The sequence below is a fragment of the Euprymna scolopes genome, chromosome 4 (assembly GCF_053919585.1).
Source record: "Euprymna scolopes isolate OS-2025 chromosome 4, ASM5391958v1, whole genome shotgun sequence".
Lineage (NCBI taxonomy): Eukaryota > Metazoa > Mollusca > Cephalopoda > Sepiida > Sepiolidae > Euprymna > Euprymna scolopes.
The window spans coordinates 70,013,169-70,037,563 of record NC_136485.1 but is presented as its reverse complement, the minus strand read 5'-3'; the positions used below and the strand labels follow the sequence as shown (position 1 = coordinate 70,037,563).

At 34.6% G+C, this 24,395-nt stretch overlaps 1 protein-coding gene across 9 annotated transcripts in view; it reads right to left on the bottom strand.

Moving 5' to 3' along the window:
- The window catches only part of LOC145268298 (CREB-regulated transcription coactivator 1-like), a 237,986-nt gene that overhangs the window by 186,232 nt on the left and 27,359 nt on the right, over positions 1-24,395 (bottom strand). For all 9 annotated transcript variants that reach the window (XM_080123726.1, XM_080123735.1, XM_080123774.1 and 6 more), the window contains exon 3: positions 16,644-16,751. In XM_080123726.1, the coding sequence (XP_079979852.1) occupies positions 16,644-16,751 (108 nt within the window). The remainder of the gene's footprint in view (positions 1-16,643; positions 16,752-24,395) is intronic.

The window sequence follows — 24,395 nt, the reverse complement described above, 5'->3', positions numbered from 1 at the left end:
CACTTAAATAAATTTATAAATAATGAGATGCTAAAAGACAGAGATGCCAAATCAGCAAGCAAGCTGACAGAAAGAGGAAAGGAGCAAAATTAAACATGGGGTCAATTTATTGTGAGAATCTAACTTCTTCAAAAAGGACTATTCTGAATGGTTATAAAATTAGCTATGATCAGTCCTCTTAGCATTCTCTGGTGTGACCAATTCCTCCACACCCACCTAAGAAAAAATATTGTAATGCCTATAAGGACAAACTCCTGAGACAGAGTGCTAATTATGTAACAAATACAAGGAGGAGGGACTGGTTATGTACTTATTAACTTGAGTGTAAGAAGGGAATACTAATTAGGCATTCATTCTTTCTCATTTCACAATGTTAGATTATTTTTTTGTAAACAGCATTTTAAAAAGTTTGTTAAACTATTGCATTTTTTGATGTCCATAAATAATCTAATAATAATAATCTTTAAAAAATAATGTGCAAATCACATAGAAGCAAGAAGTAAATTATAAATGATCACTCAATTTTATTTATGCAGAGATTATTTTATTTCTAAAATGATATGCAATCTTGGATTACAGTTTGCCTATCCCTTTGCACTCTTGATAATAATTTGATAAACATGTATGGCGTTTTTTTCTTTCTTTTCTATTCACCCCATACAAGGCATATATGCATATTACCACTGAAGCATAAGGCCTATTGTGATAAGTGTCAGATTGTCGAGGAATAGGTATTTAATTATTATAGTAAAAAAATAATTATGACAGCCCCTTTAAGAAATACGTTTCTTATCGTTGAGCACTTTCTGTTGAATTAAAAAGTCGGTCAATTTAGCTCTTATGCGTAGATCATCGTATAACGATTTGATCACTGTCTGTCTGACGTAATGAACATTTAAATTAAAATGTTTAAAATTCAACGCTATTTCACATGATTAATGGTAGCCGAATGGATACGGCCTCCGCTAATCGAGCCAGAGATGTCTCGTGTCGCGGGGTTCGAATCGTTCGACTGGTAGTAATCGTGACACCCTGCACTGAAGAATCCCGAAAGGATGAAACACTAGTGTCTGTAGGTATTTAATTATTATAGTAAAAAAATAATTATGACAGCCCCTTTAAGAAATACGTTTCTTATCGTTGAGCACTTTCTGTTGAATTAAAAAGTCGGTCAATTTAGCTCTTATGCGTAGATCATCGTATAATGATTTGATCACTGTCTGTCTGACGTAATGAACATTTAAATTAAAATGTTTAAAATTCAACGCTATTTCACATGATTAATGGTAGCCGAATGGATACGGCCTCCGCTAATCGAGCCAGAGATGTCTCGTGTCGCGGGGTTCGAATCGTTCGACTGGCAGGCTCAAAAAGCCCGTACCATGAAGGAAGAAAAGAACATGGAAAAAAAAAAAAAAAAAAGAAAACAAACATGTTGTCTTTGCTGTCGCGCCCATCGCCAAACCTGAGGTGACGTAGGTTTAAATTAAGGTTAGTCAATCGAAAAGAAGGGATTACTTTCGAAAATATCGGCAAACAAAGTGACCCCTCCCTGTAAAAAAGTGCTCAGTTGAGGGTGGAGGAACTAATGTTTTTAGCCAATTTTTTTTATATTTGTTATCTGAAGGGTCGAGTTTTAAAATGATACTGATCTTGTGAAAATCTATTGCCGCTGTCAAAAGTTTTAGACAGACATACAAACATGCATACATTTAAACAAATTTTTGCCCTTTATATGATAGGCTAGCATGGGTGCCCGGGTGTTTGGAGGTGAAAAAAAGTTTTCGTAAGTAGGTAGGCTCAAATCAGAAGCCTTTACGCAAAGGCGGGAAAAAAGTGAGTAGCCTGATAACTTACTGCGACGCTATAGGGGGAGCTGAAATGAGAATGGTTGAAATTAAACGATTAAAAAGTTAACTGACAGGTGCATAAATTTAATGAGGTCAAACATCACGCCATAGGGAAATGAAATCATGCACTTAACTTTGGCTGCAAGCCAGTTTCTGCGTATCTGTTTGTTTCCCCTGAAGATGTTGGGGAAAACTAGCTCCCCCATAAAAAGGGGAGTGTCCAAATGAATAGCACTTGTCTGATATGACGGGTTTTGCCCGGACTGATCAAACCTCATCGCTTTCTAGACATCCCCGGCATGAGTGCCAGAGAGCTTCATTTTGCTCCAGATTCAGTTTCGCTTTTATACTGAAAAGCCAGATAAACACGCAGAGTAAAAAATACTGCGAAAACAGTGTGTAAAAGTTGTTCAAATAAAAGATACACACAACCTACTTTCATAAATCAAAGATATTATAATCTAGGTAGCATATAAAAAATTGTAAGAATTAGTGACTCCTCCAAGCCTTTGCCGGACATATAAAAAATGTGCACATACTAACACACATTTTGCCTTGTATATATATAGATTACTCGTTATATCTATTTCATGCTTTTTTGCAATCTTCAAGCGAGTTGGTAGTCACTTGTTGTTTTTGTGGCTTTGTTAAAATTGATAACGTCAACATTATTATTTACACTTTATTTATATTTAACAATATTTCTAAATAATTATTTATATATAAATTGCATCCCATAAAACAGTGACAACTTAATGCAGGCAAGGGAGTAAAACTATCACTTGGGTAAGTGAATTTGAATACAACGGTGACATTCCAACACTGCCATTATCATTAATTAAAACAATAAACTTAACTATCCATCTATATATAGACATACAAGCACAAAGACAACAATAGTGGGTGTCAACTTCTACATCATCTATAATGTTTTCAGAATGTTTATAAAAGATTAAATATTTAGGCATTCAACAAGGGAAGAACTAACAAGTGTAATTATAGATTAAAAACCCACAAATTGTACTTCCTTAGTGTTTACCAAAATATTAATAAAATGGATGGAAAATTAAAATCTTTCATTTAGTTAATTTCTGTTGTTTATAAATAATCAGTCAAATTTAGGCAGGGTCACTGATGCATAATCTCAAAACATTAAAAATTAAATGCTCTCTAATCAACTCATCAACTCAAGATTAAGAGTCTAGCAGTTATTTAACTCTTTCAAAGATTTTCTTAAGAAAATTACAGGTATAATAAACTGATTTTCAAAAATTAATGTGATGAATGGCTACACAACCTGCAATCATATTTCAGTCATATGTTTCATCAGATCTTTTGATGAGATCTACGATTGAAACAGGATTGCATTTATATGCCCATACATCATATCTTATTATAAAGCTCTAATGTATTGAACACTATGGAGATGATACTGGAAAATTGGCCTCCTGTCTCCAAACAAAAACTTAAATATATTTGAACACACAAACACGCAATCTGTTGTTAATATTTTTATAATTCACAAACATCTTTTTTAACCATTCTTAATAGCATCTAAGGACAATTACAAAATATATTACTGATGGAGATGTAGATCTATCCATTTGGAACTATACTATTACTTCTATTATTTATTACTGTACTATCTTTTGTAGTATTTGTTCTGTTGTCGTGATACTATCATCCCAGGCATTACCAACTTGACAAACAAAAAAAAAATTCTACTTTTACTTTTTCCATTTTAATAACATTGTGTGATCAAACCGCGTGTTTCTATGTGTCTTTCTTGTCTATACACGATTTACACATTACAGTTTTTTTAGATTAAATATTACTGCAATATTAATTAAAACAAAATCTATACAAACTAAGATTTATTTTTTTTTTGTTTATAATTTTTAAAATGTGTGAGCAAAACAAAAACAAAAAAAAATAAACACTAAAATTATAGCCTTGAATCCCAGGCAATGCCAAGTAGGTACAGATAGTTTCAAATAAATTACAGCATATGTAGTTTAGGTCAGTTTACATTTTCAAGAGCTCATTTCAAACTGTGTCAACCTGAAGAATCTCACATAGTTATTGATTTTGCATGTACCTTCACTAGCCTTAAGCCCAATGAACATCCTCCTTGAAATTTAAAATTTTTCAATATAATAAAAATTCAACAAAAAACATTCATTACTATTAAAATCTAAAATAAATGAATAAAAATAAACATAGTCAAAATACCTTCAATGCTAAAAGTTGTTGAGCAAATCAGTTCATCATTTTACAACTTTCAATAGAAGAAATATTTTTACACATTATCAAAACATACATGTGATACAAGTTTAGGATTTCGATGGATAATTACCTGATGTAATGCTACGAGCTAATAAAAAAATAACATCATTGACTATAAAAATATTTAAATCAAAATAATACTTTTCATAAGTAGATTATTTTCTTCAGTTCATGACAAAATTCATGTAATTAAAAAAGTGGATTTAGAAACAAATTGTTGGAATTATCATCTTTCTATACAAATCACAATTCTATAGAAATTACAACAAATTTCTTATGCAACAATTTGCTAAGTTTGCCATCTTCTCTTGGTTTATCTCTCAATAGATCATCATTGTAATTAATTTCACTAGCCTTTCTTCTACTCCCCTCCCTCCATCTCACCATAAATCCGGCACTAAGCTGCCTCTGACACCCTTCAGCTAGGAATTTACTATTATTGGTCATTCAACTAAAATCTTTCACCAGTCTTTCTACCTTTTCTTTTCCTGCATCCCTACTTCCCAAGTTATCAAATCAGCCCCTTCTAACTGTCCTGGGCATGATTTAATAAAAAAAAAAAAAAAAAAACTGCATCTAGTGAATTTGGGAGTATTGGGGAGTATGGAATCATCTCTTAATTATCACTACCCTCATGCCATCTGATTTGGAGTGGTAGTTTGATTTGTTTGGCATATCAACCCCTTTCAGGTTATTTAACAGAATTCAGTTATTTTGCAAAAAAAAACAATTTTATGCTTAAAGTTGTTTATATGTTCAAATAGTTATTCATGGTTTTTGGTTTGACTGATTTTGTTTTATGAACTCTTGAACCATTTTTGAGTTCAATTATTTTGGCAAAAGTTTTTATACTTCAAGTTGCTTATATCTTCAAATATTCATTTATGGCATTTAGTTTGGTTATTTTGCAGAAAATTTATTTTAGTTTTTGGCTTTGCAGAACATGGTTGAGTTTTGCAAAAGCAAAGGAAAAAAACACTAACATTAATGTTTGGTGCATTCAAGTCAGGAAACTGATATATCTTCAAACAGCCTGATCTGGTAGCACCAGGTAGTGATAATACCTGCCAAGGCCTCATCTAAGTGTTGCATAAAAACTATCGTTTAAAAACTACTTGTTTACAAAATACACATTGACAACAGAAATCAATCCAATAACCAACTGCATCCAAACCATATGTAGAGTTTTCGTAATAAATGACTTGACAATGGTTCACATATCATAAAACCCCATAAAATACTTTCTCTTGCTCATTAATCTTCCTTAAATCGATTTTTATGCACTTATAGAATATAGAGTATTGTTTTTACATGAAGTATTGTTTTTATTTTAAATGCGAGAAGGAAAAAAAATTCCCAAATGCTTCTATTCAATGCAAAAACAAACTTCTATGATGAAAACTAAAAGCAGAAATTGTGAATTTAGAACTAGAATATCACAATACTAAAATATACAAATGGCACCCAGCTTTATCTTAAAATAAAAAGGACACGTCCTGCACTCTATAAATCTTTCTTGTAATTAGATTTGAACACAATGTAGCAAAGGATCACAAAGCTAGCTATGAATAAGTGTATCAGCATGCATTTGGGGGGGGGGGGGAAGTCCAGCATCCACATACTCCTTCCACAACAGTAATATCAAGATGTCTTCTTGAACATGACCTGGGCATTTCTGTTCACAGCAAGGTATGTATGGAGAAAGCACATCTCTAAAATTGTCAAGCAAGTCGAGGGATATCCTGCCATCATTTAGCAAAACCTTTGTAGTGTGACTGCATTTAGAAATTTCATTATCAGTCTGAACACCACATGTTGCTTAGAACATTAACCACCTAGAAATTGTTCAGAAATATGCAAGAAAGTGAATAGCCACCTCCATCAGACACCTGCCTACTCTGAAAATCTTGCTTCCCTGCACTTAGATTCATTGCTGTAAAGTAATTGAATTGGTAAACACCCACAAAATTATTAATTATCTTGCCAACAACAATTGTGAGCACCTTCTTAAACTCCATGTTGAATATGTTTATACTGGAATCAAGTGACAAATCACTTTTCAACACAATTTTGACAAAATCAAAAGATGCAGAATGCACTGTGATGTCATATACCCTCTCTGTTCTTTTTTTAATGACCATCGAATGCATTCATGCAGAGATGAAGTGTGCATGATGACAAACAATATTTTCAGAGTTTTAGTAATATACTAGACCCTCAGAGGTCTACATGGTTTGTTTAATGGACAGCCCCTGTTCTTTTGTTACAGATAATCTAGACAAACATCATTGTGAATTCCTTCCCCCTACATATTTTCTCTTGGGTCTGATGGATGATGTCATTCACTGTGCACTGTTATCACTTATCTGTTATAATAGATATCATACTTTGATGACATAATCAACTGTGCACGATTATCCTCAGCTCAGTTTTAATGAATGCCAAAAATAAAAAGACAAAACTATTTGTTATTGTTACTCACTCACACATACACAGCAGTAATATTACAGGGTCGAACGATATAATTGTCACCCTAGAAAAGACAACATGATTCCATTTCAGTTTCATGAAAACTGGTTTTCCTTTTTTTTTTTTGCAGACTACCTACTATTTGGCCAGTTGTGTACAAATCCCAAAGCGATAAGAGCCTTCGATAATGACTGAAAGTGACAGAATGTTCAACAAGTGAAATCAAAGATGCACCGCTGTACAACACATGCTCTCTACTGATCCAAGTTATGACAACAGGACCATTGCCAACAGCCTCAAAATGAAAATCTGGATGGTTTAACGCATTAAGACACAGCTCAATAAAGTTTCCTGCCAGGGTTATGGACTTTGGTGTGATTTTAAGTGAGGGCCAAATCATGCCACCTCACATCTTCGTCGGCTTGAAAGTCAATATTCAAGTGTACTTGGAGTGTGGTGATCTTCTGGTACAATTAGGTGGCTTCTAGCAGACCCTGGGTGTGGTAGCAGAACTCAGTACCGACCCACAAGTCCAAAGAGACCAAGGCTTGGTTTCAGAAGGAGTGCTACGACTTTGTACTCTTCTCTCGCTGCACCCCCCCCCCATTTCCTGACCTATACCTGCTGGATTACTTTGTTTGGTCACATGTCGAGAACATCACCAACATGACCTCCCACAACACTAAAGTCAGTGCCATCGCTGCCATCTGCCAAGTATTCTACTAAACTAAATTTTATAGGTAAAAAAGAAAACACTGATATAGAACCTCCTACATTTTCAAGCAATATAAACAAAATCACAATCTCTGAAATCATCCATCAGATGATATCATTAAATCTCCCCTTCATTGTATAAGATACCAAATTTCCGGACAGACTAACTAGATGAACATAAGGACTACATTCTTATCCATTCTCTATAATTAAACCTTAAGGGGCATTGCTGTCATTATACATGGGTTATTGACCATATGTACCTGAGTCAATCAACACATGTTGGAAGTCGTAGAAGAATTCAGTAAAAAAAGTATATAAAAATTTCTCTTCTAAACAAACATACATGCAGCACTCCATACTCTAGAAGATAAACACACCCTAAACTTACATTAATAACCGAAATATTTAAAATCACACGAACACAGAATATTGTAAGAAATAGAATCACGAGGTGTATATATTCTTTTGTTAAAATAAAGGTAACCTTTAACATCAACTAAATATTCAAATATTCACCACTAAAATAAATCAAAAACTAAATATACAGGGTAGAACGATAAAATTGTTGCCCCAGAAAAGACGACATGATTCCATTTCCGTTTAATGAAAACTGGTTTTCTTTTTTTTGTTTCAGACCATCAACTAGTTGGCCAGTTGTGTACAAATCCCAAGAGCAATAGGAGCCTTCCATCATGTCTGAAAGTGGCACACTGTTCAACGAGCGCGATTGGAGATGTGCCACTGCACAACTCATGCTCACTACTGATCCATGTTATGACAACAGAACCATTGCCAGCAACCCTCAAAATGCATTGCTGAATTGCTCCGAATAACAGGGACGTGTCCAGGGTGATAAAAACAAAGTCAATACCAAAGTGTACTTGGATGTACTGACAAGTGTAGTGATCCCCTGGTGCAATCAGGTGGCTGCTGGCAGAGCATGGGCGTGGCAGCAGGACTTGGCGCCAGCCCATAAGTCCAAAAAGATCCAGGCTTGGCTTTGTACCCTTCTCTCACAGACCTGAACCCACTGGACTACTTCATTTGGTCATACGTTGAGAACATCACCAACATGACTTCCCACAACACCAAAGCAAGCTTGATTGCCACTAGCCACTGAGTATTTGCCAAGCTCCCACCGGTGCTTGTGGAAACGGCATGCTCCCAGTTCCAGGCCGGTATCAAGGTGGCAATTGAGGCTGAAGGCAGCTACATTAAATAGATATTACTACACAATCAAGTTATCTAAATTGATTTTCACAATAAGTTTTAAAATAAAATCATAGTGTTTTTTTCTTTAAGGTGACAAATTTATCATTTCACAACACCCTAACACCTGGCAGATCAGCCCTACCTGCCTCCCTAAAATACACGATTCTGCCTTTCTAAGGCAATTCCATATGAACACAAGGAAAACCTTAGAAGAAATAGAATATATCAAAATTTAATGTAAATAATCTATAATTTTAGGGCCATTGTAACGTTTTAGGGTAGTTAACCATTTTTTTTTTTTTCTATGAGAAACAAGCTGCAAGTTTTATTTTTTTCGACGATTATGTGTTTTTAAGAGAATCTTTGTAGGAGGAGTAGGCTTGCCACTCAGACTTTGGGTCAGTGGTAGGGCTATGAGCAATTATGCGTGAACACTGGAAACTTGGTAAAAAAAAAAAAAGAAAGAAAAACAATTATTTTAGCATGGGGGATTAGTTTCACATAAATTTAATGTAAAATAATCCACCATTTTCAGGCCATTTTAGCATTTTAGGACAGTTAATTTATTTTTCTATGAGAGACAAATAGTGTGCATTTTTTAAAGGGTGCAAAGTCTTTTCTATTTGTTTAAGACAATGTGTGGTTTTAAGACAGTTTGTATGATGAAGGGCTTGCCACTCAGACTTAGGGTTAGTGGTAGAGTTATGGAAAGGTTTTTATTTTGAAGAGAGTGCCATTCAAAGTTAGGGTTAGTGGTATGTAAAAGGAGATTGTTTTTAGGGGTGGGACTTGTCACTCAGATTTAAGATTAATAGTACAACAAGTTCAATGAAGGCACTTTTAAGAGGTAGACTTGTCACCCAAACTTAGATTTAGTAGTAACATAATTTTTTATATACTAATTTTCAAATTGAAAAAATATCAAAAGAATTTAGAGTACTAACCATTCTAAAAGACAAGAAAAGCCAGGAAATGAGGGATCATTATACATTAAAATAATATGCGAAAATGATTTCCCCTCTATACTAAATTCTAAATTATTTTTGTTGTAATTTTTTTTCCACCAAGTTTTTTTTTTAGGGTATTCACACATAATCGCCTAAAAGAACAGAATCTTATTTTATTCCACCCCCTCCCTCCAGTTATAAAGTCATTTATTACCACAGCTAAAGCTTTTAGAAAGTTAAGTATATTTGAAAACAATATTTCTTGAAGGAAATTTTATAAAAGAATCACAAACCACATTTCTCTAGCTCGGCCTTTATTAATCCTCGTTTCCCTCACGATCATTTTTATCACTTTTTACATTTTCCATGTGAACTGAACCTGCTACTTCAACTGTTCTACATGTACTAACCCAAGAATTCTCATTCTTCTTTCAACGTGTAAATACAACTGAAGTCTCCTGTTCTGCATAGATCTCCCTCTATTGTCCAGATTTAATCTGCCTTGTAGGTCATCAGAACTAAGCCTATCTTTACAATTCACATTACACATCCATTGTATCGTTTTCATATTTTTCTTCATGCAATATCCTTAAACCTTACTGGCCAGGTTTCACTTCCATACATCATCACATTGCATATATATGCCTAATAGACCCTTCTCTTGATTAACAATGGTAATACACGACTGCTTAGTATTACCAAAAGTTCCTTGAACCTATTCCCATCCACTACTAATTCGTGAAATCACACTAGAACCTGTTCCAGCATACTCCAATAGTATCACCAAGGTAACAAAAACTCAATAGTTTCTCTATACAGATATACTTTCTCCACATCTAAGTTCTCATCCATCACCTATTTACATCAATAAAATTTAGACGATGTGTGCATGTGTTTTTATTGCCTTAACATAACTTTGATAATTACGCATTGATTTAATATTATTAAAATGGATAAAATCTGACCATCCCTCTTAAGAAAGCCCACATAAGACAGGCGAAACGTTGAGCCTCTAAGTCTCTCCGCCTCCATCTTAATTTTACATTGGTTTATTTATTTACTATGAATTGATTATTTATCGAAATAAAAAAAAAATACCAAAGTGCAAACTAAAAGGAAATTTATAAAAATTCTACTTTAACGTCATTAATATTGATCTTTTTCTCCCCTTCGCTCACATACATTGACAGTACATAGCATATAATTGTTTCTGCCTTTCACAATAACATACATTTTCGTGATATAGAAAGTATCATTATATAACATGTGTATGTTTATGATTCACTCCTAAACTAATTGATCATTATGAATTATAGAACACAACTGCTCAGCATAATGTTGAATAATATGGGCTATATTTAGTTTATTCAAAAGGAGCAAACAGAGTGTGGAAGCCTTCTATTAAAATTTAAATAAGTCAAACTTTTGTGACTGGAAATTTTATATTAATTATCTTCCAAAACTATAAACATGTTTTTGTGTATGCATGTGTGTGTACATGTGGGAGGGGGAGGGGGCTTAACGAGTTTGGAGCAGAAATAATACAACTGAATCCGTTATATAACCATCAGCCAATTATGTATAGCTAAATCCAAGATGGTGTCCCACGATAACATCCCATTCTACAAAATTATGTAAGAATAACAAACACCAATTAAAGTTTATTGTTTCCAAAATAAATGCAATAATTGTCACATTTAGTAAAATATTAGATAAATGACAGATTAACTATTTAGATGTCAGTTTTATGCATGAAGGAAATAGGATTATAGCAGTTAAAAATAACTAATCTAGCAATTACAAAAATTCTTGTATTATTTGAATTTTAAAATTGAGCATATTTCTGGCATCCCATATGCCTTACAGTTTTGTATAAAAGGCTATTTCCTCTCACAAAAGGGTCCAACTAATTCAAAATTTAATAATAAATAAAAAAATAATATTTTTACTAATATGAAGCAATTTTACCTGAGGAACGATACTTTACCTAAAAAAATTTTAATCAAAGTTTTAAAAAAATGTAAAATATCTGTACCTTATTCATGGTTTATAACAGCTTTTTACTCAATGTTCAAATTTAAAACTTAACAGATGCTTTAAAAGAACTTTTTCCATTTTCATTATAGTTTTTGGATTATTCAGACTACCATTCTCTTCTTGTAAGTTATAATTGGTTATATTTCTCCCAATGTAACCTTTGATCTTTAGATGCATCGTTTTTTAATTTGGGCATCTCCTAGTGAACATTGGAAAATTTCAAACTGAAACATTTAATCTACGCAGGTAGATTGTTCTCATTTAGTCAGCCATGGATGGATAAAAGTGTTAATTTATTTTATTCTTAATTATTATTGCTTGTAGTTAGGATTGAACTGTCAACATCCAAAAGACTCATTTAGAACTGATTGTTAACCAGCACCTGTAACCATTCGGTCATATATCCATATGGAATTTGTATCTTGGAGACATAATCTCCAATATAATGATATAATTTACATTTAATGTTTCAAAATTAAACATTAAGTTTAAACTACATTGTGCTCCTATCCTTGGCACTAGAAGATGCTTCATTGTTGATTCAGTTTAACATGTTTTACATGCTGGAATATGTTGGGCAGCTTTAAGAAATTGACTTGTAAAGCAACTTATCTCTCGTCAAGTTTGTATTTATCCTGCTTTCTCTCAAGTTCATTTTTATCATTTCATCCTATTTTTTCAACTTTCACTTGTGAACTGAACCTGCTACTTCGACTGTTCTACATCTACTGATCCAAGAACTCTCATACATTCTTTCAATATAGTAGAATCTAATATATAAAGGGCAAAGTGTGTGTGTGTTTGCATGTCTGCCAAAAACTTTCAACACGCGACGAATCCTCACAAGATCAGTATCATTTTGAAGCTTGATCCTTCAGATGACAAATATCGAAAAATTGACTAAAAACATTCATTCCTTCACCCTTGTCAGGTCGCTTTTTTGTCGACATTTTTGTAAGTCATCGTCTTTGTTGGATTGACTACGCTTACTTTCAACACTCTTGACTTCTGCTTGCACCATGGACACATCAGCTAAGATATTTTTTTTTTTTCCTTGGAGCCTTCCTGCCTACTACCACTTTTTTTTAACACCTCTCTCCACCCAAACTGCCTACTGTTGTTTTGATTCCCTCCCCCCACCACTACCACCACTTTTTCTCCCCCCCCCATGTTCCTTACTACACAGTCTACACACATCCAGGCAACGCCGGCCACTCCCGCTAGTTATTAATAAAATTCACAATCTGTTCTACAATTTGGTCACCTTAGGCCATATAATAGGATCCAGACAAACTGTGTGACAAATTTATAATTATAAAATCTATTACATATCAAAACAAAAAAAAAACCTCTATGGTTACAGTTATATTCCAGAGGGGAATGACCAAATAAATAAAAACAATAATGCTGCAATTAGATTTCACCAATTAGGTCAATGGGTTTTTACTTTTGATTACCCCAAACAAAGCATACTGCTACTGAAGCTCAAGGGACCACTGTGATAGGTAACGTAGGCAAGAAGTTGGGCTAAAAGATATTTGTTCACATTACATTTAAATTTCTGTATGTTGGTATGGTCAGGGAAATGGGAAGCAGGAAAGGAATTCCAAAAGCAATGACTCTAAGAAAAGAAACTACGAGTAGAAAATCTTCCAGCATCCAAGGACTGGGACTTTGCTGCTAGTGGAGTGGGTCAAATGTACAAAGTTCATCAACTGCACATCATAGCACATTCATTTCTTTATGAACTTATAAACTTTGTATTCATTTATTTTTCACAATTCAAGATGAGTACATCCATCAGTAACTAGATCTGCCCACTTTTGTAAGTTTTTAGTTGAAAATAGCCAAAAGGATCAATGGCGCTAGTGTTAAGAGATAATCCAACATCAGTAACTGCTGACAGCAAAGTCCACACAAAATGTCCCAGAAAGTATAGAAATAAAATAGAAATTAATCTTCATTTAAAGCAGGAAGTGCGCAGAGATGCAGTAGCACTACTATACAGATTACTAAAACTTGTACCTTAGCCACCAGGATCTAGGTCACTATTAAGGTAGCTTATTCTGAGGTATGGTCCTGTGCAGTTCTAGGAGGTCCACTCTCCCAGGTTTTGCTTTCTCCCCTTTTGAGAAGAGGTTAATTTATTGATAATTGCCTGAGGTGCCGCGACCAGGGACTGCCGATGGGACTGCCCAGGTATTTATGCCAGGTATTTATGCAAGCCAGAATGGTCTTCCTATAGGGTACTGGTTTTCAAATTGTACTTTCTTGACCTTGTTTCACATCTTCCTGCCATGAAGGTGGAGATAAATATAGAGTACTAACAAATATGAAGAGACAAATCAATTGATTTTTCTGCAGAGCTAATTTTCATGAATGAAGTAAAGACTATGGCACAGATGAAGTGGATATCTTTATAAAAATAATCTTGAAATAATGAGAAGTTTAAGTTAAAAGTAGAATACTGTAATAACAATATGGTTTCAATTATTCACACGACTATTCTTTTCTTGTAAAAAGAACTTTGGTTTTGTACCAAAGCTTTTCAGTGTCACAAATCAGAACACAGATCATCGATGACCTCAACAATCATTGATGTCATCTACTGCAGTGAATAATCTACAGATTCTTTTGGTACTATGTGATTCTTCAGAACAAAAGTTGTCTCAGTTTTATCTTGGGTAACAATTGGACATCTGCCACGATTTGGATGAGAGAACAAAGGTATCAATGGGAGATGAAATATGCAGAATAACCAATTTGTTCAGGTTGGCATTAGGAAATATTCAGCTTCAAAACCTTAATTCTCATTATGACTTCTAAGCAAGTTTTTTTCCATGAAAATAAAAATTTCATGTAGAAGTTTGCTTTGTATTGCCATGGCCACTGTGAAACCTCTTTCTGATTTAAAAAAGATGCGCTGATCAAATATGTATCACAGATGTGAGTGGCCAATGATAAAAAACTGAAATCGAGATAAATTTGTCAATTGGAAAGAGGAGGGCATACACAGGCCCCTACCAACTCCCCAACCTAGGAGGCCAGGGTGTTCACCCATAATTGCCTAAGAAAACAGAATCTCATTTTGAGGAGTGTGTGGGGGGGATCAAGCAAAGGGTGTTACTTTACAGCACCCCATTTTAATTTGCTTGGACTATGTTCTCATCTTGAGTTTTATACTCACAATATTTCAACTGATGTAACACCTACAGAAGATCAGATGTTACATTGACCATAACGTTATGAGAATAACAGAAGATGAGAACTTTTTTCATGAAAGTATCAGCTGATATGTTTTAAAAGAAACAGGAAAAGATTATTGATGAAAGAAAAGTCTTCTACTGCTCCAACCCATGAATCATTTGAAGTATGGCAATGTTCATGTTTTCAGAGAGGAGGCAAATGGAGATAAAGAAATAAGTAAGAGGAAGAGAAAATAAAAGGAAACAAGAAAGATAAAATGAGAGAAAAAAGAGAAAGAGAATTAAGCCAAATAGGGAAAAACGATGTAAAACAATTTAGCTTTTTCTTAAAAAAAAATTTTTTAATCCCCTACATCTGAATTTTAAAAAAGTGGAGAACTCATATCCTGATGTATGCAAATGTTGTCTAGATGTGTAATCATAATGAAAAATATAAAACACAAAATCAAAACTGGAACTACTCGTCTAAAATGAAAGGAAAACAAAATTGATTTTTGTAGATGTTCAGTGTGATGATTTATGGACGTGAAACTTTATCATTAAAAGTTGAAGCTATGTGTTGCATCTGGTGTGGGGTTCTACAGACAAATGTATCTTTAGTTGAATTTTGACAACTAAATATTTTCGTTTACTAGCCAAATAGAAAAGTTACTAGCCAAACCCACATAGTTTTGGGAATATGACATCTTCATCCCATGACGAGTACATACATCATAAAGATCGTTTTGTATTTTTTTTTTTTTTTTTTTTTTTTAAAGTGTAATTCGAAATATACACCAAATTTTATGTTCAGATTTGAAGATATAAACATTCAAATGTTTTTAAACAGCCTTCGTTAAAAAAGCACATATTGTTCTATTAAACATATAAACAGTTTGGGGGTGTTATTTAAAAGCAAAAAAAAAAAAAAATATCAAATGGTTCCTTGTATAGAATTCCATGAACACAAGTTGATATTTTATAAAAAAAAAAGTATCTGGATAGAAATTCTCCTTATGAGTACAGAAAACATGGTCTATATATGCATTGTTTGTCTTCTAAAAAAGTGTCTCACAAAAAGCCAAATCTCTCCATCAGAAAATAAAAGTACTGATCCCAAAGTCTAACAAGACAAAATTTGTTTTTGTGTACTAATCAGTAATCACTTATCAAGGCCAAAAGCCACTCAAGGATAAGGGCAAATGAGTTGAATGAGAAACAATACTGAGAGGAGTAAAAATGTTAGGCGAAAAAAAAAAAGGCAGAATTTGATTAGTTAAGATAATAGCTCGATAAGGATTAGTGGATTTAAAAATAACTGTTGTAGTCAGTAGGGAAGCAGTCCTGTAGTATTTTGTTCTTGGAAAGAAATGCTTTTGAATTCCAGATATTCATGTAGTAAACACCATTTCCACACATTTTGTAAGGTATAACTTTAATTGTATGAACCTATTTTCAGTTTACAATACTAGAGCTCTTATAAGTACTTGGGTCTCATGTTCTGTTCAGGTTATTTTAGACTCCAAACTAACAGAGATAGCTTCTGCAAGATAATACATCTTCCATGGTCCTATAGGAGGGAGTGATAATACTAATCCCTGGTGATATCCACCTAAAGAAATAGTGTTTGGGAAGATGAAATCATTTGATTTGGTTTTGAGATTTGGAAGAGCGGGCAACAAAAATTGGTCTTATGACCACATTTTTACCTCATGGGAGTAAATAAACCGATTTTCAAATACATTCAATCATTTTAATTAGAATATGAAAAACCTTTTTACAAAAAGAAGAGATATGTTTTAACTATGGTTATAAATATAAAAAAACTACATACCAGAGAAGTTGGGGGAGATAGAGATCAGTCTTCATGCATGTCGCCTATACATTTTTGTTTATCCAACACTAATAATAATAAAAAAAAAATCAGCAAAAAAGGATACTCTTGTTGGGAACCCACGGCCGCCACGTTGTTGAGCTATTATTGGTCTTGACCGATCACGGTGACCAGCCTTACCTTGTTCAATATCTTTCAAATTTTGCAAAGCAGTCTGAAAAGAAAAAAGTAAATGAATAAATTTAAAGAAAATTTCAATTAATTCACAAAAATATCAGAATGAAAAACAAATGTAAAACTATTAGATTTCTCTCTGCTTTTTTTGTTGACACTTTTCATGAGAAATACTCTTAAATCATTGATTTAGCCCACAAGGCTAGAAATAAAATAAATAAAATGACCTCCAGTCTGTAGTTAAATGTAAATAAAAATGAATGACAACATTTTACATTAATAAAACTAAGCTTCTTTTTTTTTTCTTTTTTTTAATAATTACAAGAAACCTTCTCAACAAGATTGCCATGATTAATGGCACTATCTTAGAGCTCATTGTTCAAACTCCAGAAGTTAACATTCACAGACATGAATTTGAACAAATACATTGAACACATTGCCAAGACTACTGCAAAGAAAGTGGGTTGCCTCTACCGTGCTAAAAACTACTCATACCCAACAAAATCCTTTATCTCTACAAAGTCACCATTTGCCGGTGCATGGAGTATTGTTGCCACATCTGGGTTGGTTCATCTGCCACTAGTTTCTACCTCTTAGACAGTTCAAAAACATTTGCCAATCTAATAGGTCTCGTACTAATCAGCCAAGATCCAACGCCTGTCCCAGTGCCACAATCTTGTATCCCTGTGGCTGTTTTACAATTACTTTAATTAAATGTGCTCCAAAAAATGTACTTATGTTCCCTTGACTAACCCAACAAACAGCAAAATCCAACCCCTTCACTGTAAAGGTCCCTAGATGCTGAAAAGCTTTTTACTCTTATAGCTTCTTCCCTCGAACTGCTAGACTTTAGAATTCCTTCCCCGTTTCTTGCTTGTACTCATATGTTAAAATTTAAGCAAACATAGCTTGCTTCTCAACTCCTTACATAGTCTTCTTATATACATGGTCCTAAATAGTAATCCCTTATGTTCAAGTGGCAATAGGTTTCATTTGGTGTGATTAAGAGTTAAAAAAATAAATAACATTTTTAAAAAACAAAAACAAAAAAGTGAAAAATGAGACTCATACAGGATTCGAACCGTGTAAATCAGAAAGAGAAACATTTCTACAAATTCAACTTTCACTGATTTTTGGACTTGTGAAACAACTGATTAAGGTGACACCTGTAAAGTGTAAAGTACTTTCTAGGCACAGATTTGAATCCTACACGAATCCAATTCTTCTCTCTTTTCGTTTGTCTGTTTATTACCAACTCTGAACTAAATTATTCATTTATTTAAAGATATTACTCATGCAAACAGAGTGTCAATAAAAAAGCAGAGATACATAATTATTGGAAAGAAATTCCTAGGTTTTCTATATAAAAGTAAAACAGTGACTATTGATTATCAACATCTAACAATATATATAACAAGTAAATATGTGTGTTGGGCTTGTTTTAATATTCAAAAGAGGCTTAATCTTAACTGATAATAAAGAATGAAAAGAATAATCACAGATATAAATAAAATTTTTGTGAGCAAAACAGAGACAGCTTAATCTTAATTGATAATCTACTATATAAATCTCGTATGTATGTATGTCCAAAACTTTCGACAGAGGTGACAGATTTTCACGAGATCGGTATCCCTTTGAAGCTCGACCCTTGGATGACAAATATAAAAAAATTGGCCAAAAGCATTCATTCCTTCACCCTCAACTAGGCAGTTTTCTACAGGAAGGGTCAGTTTTTTCGCTGACATTTTTTGCAAGTCGTTCAAAGCTCGCGTAAACGACATAGCATAAAATGCATTATTTCAACTGCCCATGACATCACAACCACAGTAGCCTCATTGATAAGAGTGTTTGGGGTTTTTTGCCACCTCTTTTTCCTCTGGTGTGTTACAGGTTCGAGCCTACTTACTACTCCTATTTTTTTTTTTTTTACTCAATCAACACCCTTACACACACTTCCACTATCTTTTCCGCCTTTGCGTCACAGTTAACACCCTACCTGCCCACTACAATTTTTTTTTTTTTTTTTTAGCTCAACACACACCTCCAAACACTAGGGTATTGCCAGGCACCCAGGCTAGTAGAAAATAAATAAAAAAATTTCTTTCACTTTTAATAGACATAAATTATTCTCTTGTTCTTAATATTTTTGTCACTGAACACAGATTCTTTATTTACAGACTCTGGAGAGAGCAAATTTTTTTAAGTAAAACTTTACTCACATGTTTTAAGGAAAATGTAACTTGCATATTTGTTTTTGTTATTTGTTTTTATCTCCATTAATTGTTGTTGTTTTTTTTTTTTACAGTAAGATTTGCTTTGCTTGTGACAACAAGAGGAAATCAATTGTTATTGATAAAAATAAATTACTACTCTCCCCGGGTAATGCCAGATAACTCTACTAGTTCGAAATAAAGTCAATATTCTATTCACAAGCAGATTTAAAATACTTAATAGACATCACAAACCAGTCTGGTTTAGAGTGTGAAAAATAGTGTAAATATAGCAAAATTTCCTTCAATTTTTCTTATTTTTTGGATTATTTTGATAAATTTTGGATGTAAACAAAATTGAACTTTTTCTCCTGATATACAATTCTTTCTTGTCATTAATAATTTGCATGTTTTCTAGATTACTTCAAACTAAATTATTATTTTCGGTGACAAGCAATTTATTTTTTTACTGTATTGTCTGTCAACTAATGTTTTTCAAGTTTGATGTGCATATGGTGCATTTTCATGCATATAAAGATAGTTCCATTTTGAAGAAAAAGGGCCACTTGTCAATATGATAGGCTTAATATAGGGTTTTATTTATATCAGCCATGGGTCAGGTTGAGCCAACTTCCTGCTGAGCAAATACCTTTCTGACCATCACAGCTCATTTTTGCTAATCCAGATCACGATATAATTAGTCTAGATTGCATAGGCAAAGACCAACTGTTTATTGCCCTGGTAGCCTTTGGTTGTCATCCAGTCTTCAACTGCTTATCAATGTGTTTGCACTAACCAGATAAAGAAGGGGCAATGAGAAGGCCCTTGTGAATGAGATTTCCTCCTGGCACCAAAAATATAATTGAACCATCTTAGACACTGTTGGAGAAGGACGAGGAGTAAGAGTTAGAAATTTAGTGGTTTATGGAGTGCTTGAATTGGTATCCGATCCACATGGTAGAACACAATGAAGGCAGTCAATCTGAAAGTCTATCCAGATCAATCATTCTAATTAGCCACATTTCACAACCATAGAGATAGATCATCTGCATCATAACCTGATAGATATGCCAATTGTTAATCTTTGAAATCTTTCATCAACCCACAGGGATCATCTGAGATGGACGGAGGCAAATCTTACAGCTTCTATACAGCATCAGATCTCAGCTACCCCTTGTTCAGATGAACAATGATGATTACAAATGACTACACATCTCCCAGGTTGACCCTGTCTAACACGAGAGCCTGTCAAGTGTCTAGGTCAGTCAGCGATGGCATAACCTTGGTTTTTGAGACATTAATGCTCATTCTCACTTCATAACCCGTGTTAAACTAACAAAAACAAAGTCACCTGATGCCCTATCAATGGCGTCAGAAGCAGCTGCAACGTCGATTAACCAAAAGACTGTAGATTGTTAGTATGCCCAGCACTGATCAAGGGTGTATCGTAGGTTAAAGATCTGATCAGTACAACCTTTACCCAAATGAAAACCACTCTGAAACAAGTGTGTTCAAGAATCTGGTACACTCTGGAACCTGCACAACAAAACTGCAAACATTTTGTACTATGTTTATGAAGGTGATTTTCCCTCTAGTCTGAGCAAAGTTTCCTGTCATTTTTTTTGAAGAAAGGACTGTCTCACTTCAATTAGTATGGAAGATCTGAACACCATACCACATCGAACATATGATTTACCCTAGAGGCAAAAACCTCTGATATGGCTTTATAAATTTCTGTAGGGTATGCCATCTTCATCTGGAATCTTCTTGTTATGCAGACTTAAAATTACCACAGTCAACGATGGCACACCAGTGTGAAGTCTGATCAGCAAAACTGTTTTTTGTGTGCGTGTGTTTTGTGGCATATCAACTCTTTTCAGGTTATTTAATGCAGAATCCAGTAATTTTGGTGAAAGTTTTTATGCTTCAAGTTCTTTATATCTTCAAATATTAATTCATAGTATTTGGTTTGATTGTTTTGTAGAAGAAAATTGTTGTCTTTGGTTTCACAGAACATGATTGAGTTTTGCAACAGAAACGCAAAATGCACAATAATATCAATGTTTGGTGCCTTTTTAAGTCAGGACATCTTTAAGTAGCCTGATTTGGTAGCACCAGGTAGCAAAGATGGAATGAGTTGTATAGTGTTGTAAATTATGAAAGTTCGTTGCACCTGTAAGACGAATTTCTCTTGCATTCTTTGCCACTGATCCAAAATCTCCATTCCTGCAATGTGTCTATATCATTAAGGATTACTGGCCAGATTTAACTTTCATACATTTCATACCATATACAAATAACTGATAGATCTTTTGCTGTGATTGACAGCTGTTTTTGTCAGGTAATCCTTTGCAGAAGTGGAGCTTCTTCAGGAGCATATGCTTCCACTTTGGCCTCATGAAGATCATCCAGCAGTTTCATTGTCGTCATATTAACTTCTCTGACCACAACTGACCCACGATATGTTAATTTTATTTAAAAAAAACAGGCAACACATGTCTCAAAAGTTAAACTATTTGTAATTTAATCTTTTCACAAAGTGCGGCACTCAAATTGTTCTTCAAAATTCTCTACAGAACGACAAATTTTCACAAAGTTCGACTTGCATGTGCATATTTAAAATTCTCCATAGCCCGACAAATTTTCACAAAGTCTTTAAACTTCTCTATAACGTAGCGATTTTTCACAAAAGTCTACAAGTCGTGTTTGCGTTCAATGAAACATTTGCTTGTTCTCAAAACAGAAAAAGCAGAAAAAAAAAAACGGTCGGATCCGGAATTCTTCTTAACAATCAACGTTCTAGTTCTTCAACCAGCTGTCATATCTTTCTTTTCATCCTCTTCCCAACTGACAGCAACGTCACATGCACAAGATAAAATGTCACTGTTGTAGAACAAAAAAAAGTACTGGTACCTCGAACCATGATAGCGCCTAAATTTGCATTTATCTTTTCATTTACGTATTTCATTTTACGTATCAGACGGGTTTCTGATTCGAATGCCAGCACTTCTCTAGAGAGGGCACATGCCAACCATTGGCGTTTATTGCTGTGGTTCTCCACACCATTATTACAGTCGTTAGCCATGTGTTCTGGTGTCATTTTTTGCGCATTTTTTTAAAGGATGATGTTCAATTGGTTTGAACTAATCATTGTTTCCATTATGATTATTTTAAATTTACAACAAAATAAGGATTGTAAGAATTGTACACTTGTTCAAAGCTCGTATTTTTGCTTATATAATTCAAAAATTGGTTTCACACTTGCGAAGAAATTTTCTAATTTCTAACAAAGTTTAAATAGCATTACAAGTTGATTTATTTTTAGATAATTGCTATTTTATCAACTTGCATGAAAAGCGCTACGTAAAAGATGATTAAAACCGTCTGAATTATGCAAGTACCATCAGTAGTTCTTTTTTTTCTTTTTTTTTTTTTTTTACATGGGGGGGTCACCACTTATCAAGGCCCGAAGGCCACTCAGGGATAAGGGTTATTGCATGTACAATAATCAATAAGATAGTATTGTACTAATCCTTAGAATTGGGGGTTTCGATAGAGTGTCTTACTTAAGGGGGCAGTTTGTCAGGAGTTTGTTTATGTTGGACTTGAAGACGTCCAAGTTGTAGTCAGGTGGGAAACAGGCAAGCGGAAGAGAGTTCCACTGGCGTGCAGTTCTAAGAAAGAAGCTTTGCTCATGGAATCTATGTTTTGATTTAGGCACAGATAAAGAGTGGGGAAAATTATTGACAGTAGTTTCAGCCAGACGGGTGTTTCTCATAAAAGATTGGCAAAGGGGGACGAGGGATTGGAGCTCAGACGAGCACCTGCCATGGAAATAACGATAAAACAAAGACAGGCTCGCAACGTCTCTTCTGTAGGAGAGAGGTTGCAGGGAAGAGAAAAGGGCTTCCCCCACTAAACCACGAAGTCTATTTTGTACTCTGTCAAGGCAGGATAGGCTGTTTTTAGCAGCTCCTGCCCAGATGTGGCAGCAGTACTCCATCCTTGGACATACTTGGCTTTTATACAGATAGAGAATTGCATCAGTAGTGAGATATCTTCTGGAGCGTTAGAAGGATTCCACCATTTTCCAAGCGTCCCTGACAACAGATTTGATGTACGTGTTCCATTTCAGATCAGGAATAAAGGTCAAACCCAGAAGCTTGTCAAAACATGGAGCCTTCCCAAGACGAGAGCCATCCATTCCAATTGATGCCAGATGGGGATCAGAGTGTTGATGATGTAAAGATAGAAGCTTGGTTTTGGATGAATTAAAAGTAACCAGCCACCTCTTCCCCCATTGTACCACATGCTCAAGATCAGAGGAGAGAGAATTAGAGAGAACTTTGTCATTTACGGCCTTTGATGTGTTGCCATAGATAGTCGTGTCATCAGCATAGATGTCAACGAATGATTTAAGTATGTGTTTAGGGAGATTATTGATGTAGATCAGGAAGAGAGTTGGGCTCAGGATGGACCCCTGGGGGACTCCAGCATTAATACTGTGGGCCTCTGATTTCTGCCCATCAACCACTACTTTTATGAACCTATCAGAGAGAAATGTTTCATGATTGAGAAAACATTTCCAATAATACCGTAGCTGGAAATCTTGTGAAATAGGCCCTTATGCCATACCTTATCGAAGGCCTTTGATATGTCAAGAGCAATTGCCCTGGAAAGGAAACAACTTTGTCAAGAGATTCACTAATCCTATGTAATATAACTGTTAGCACATCTGCTGTAGATCTTGCAGAGCGGAAACCATATTGCATGTCACTAAGAAGGTTGTTTCTGTTGAGGTGGTTGACTACTTCTTTATTTAATATGGATTCCAACAACTTACTCATGACACACAGGAGACTTCTTGGTGTGTACTGACTTTTCACCTGAATTCTTAAATACAGGGCATACTGATGAGGCTTTCCAGGGTGTTGGAAAGCACTTCTCCTTAAGGCAACGCTTAAACAGTTTTGTAAGTATGGGGGCAAGTTCTGGTTGGAGCTTTTTCAGCACTATAACTGGAATGCCGTCAGGACCAGTTGCTTTACTGGAATCAAGGTTCTTGATTAGCTTGGCGACCTCACACACAGATATTTGTATGTTGCATAGCGTGTTGTCTATTATAGGGGGAAATACAGGGAGTTGATGGTCATTGTCGCATAGGGTAGAATTAGCTGCAAAGTTCTTGACAAATAGTCTGGCCTTGTCTGATGCTGACGAGATGACCTCAGGTCCATTGATGATAGTTGGGATAGAACGCACGTTTCTGTTCAAGATCCTGTTTGCTATTTGCCAGAATTGGTGGGAACCAAGCCGCTGCTCAGCTACTTTGAATTTAACAGACTGAGCATATAGCTCTCTTGTATTTTTTATTACTCTTTTACAGTGGTTGCTAGCAGTCCTGAAAGCAGCTTTAGTCTCAGTATATCTATTACGTTGGTAGCTATGGAAAAAGTGATTTCTGTGCGCGATGG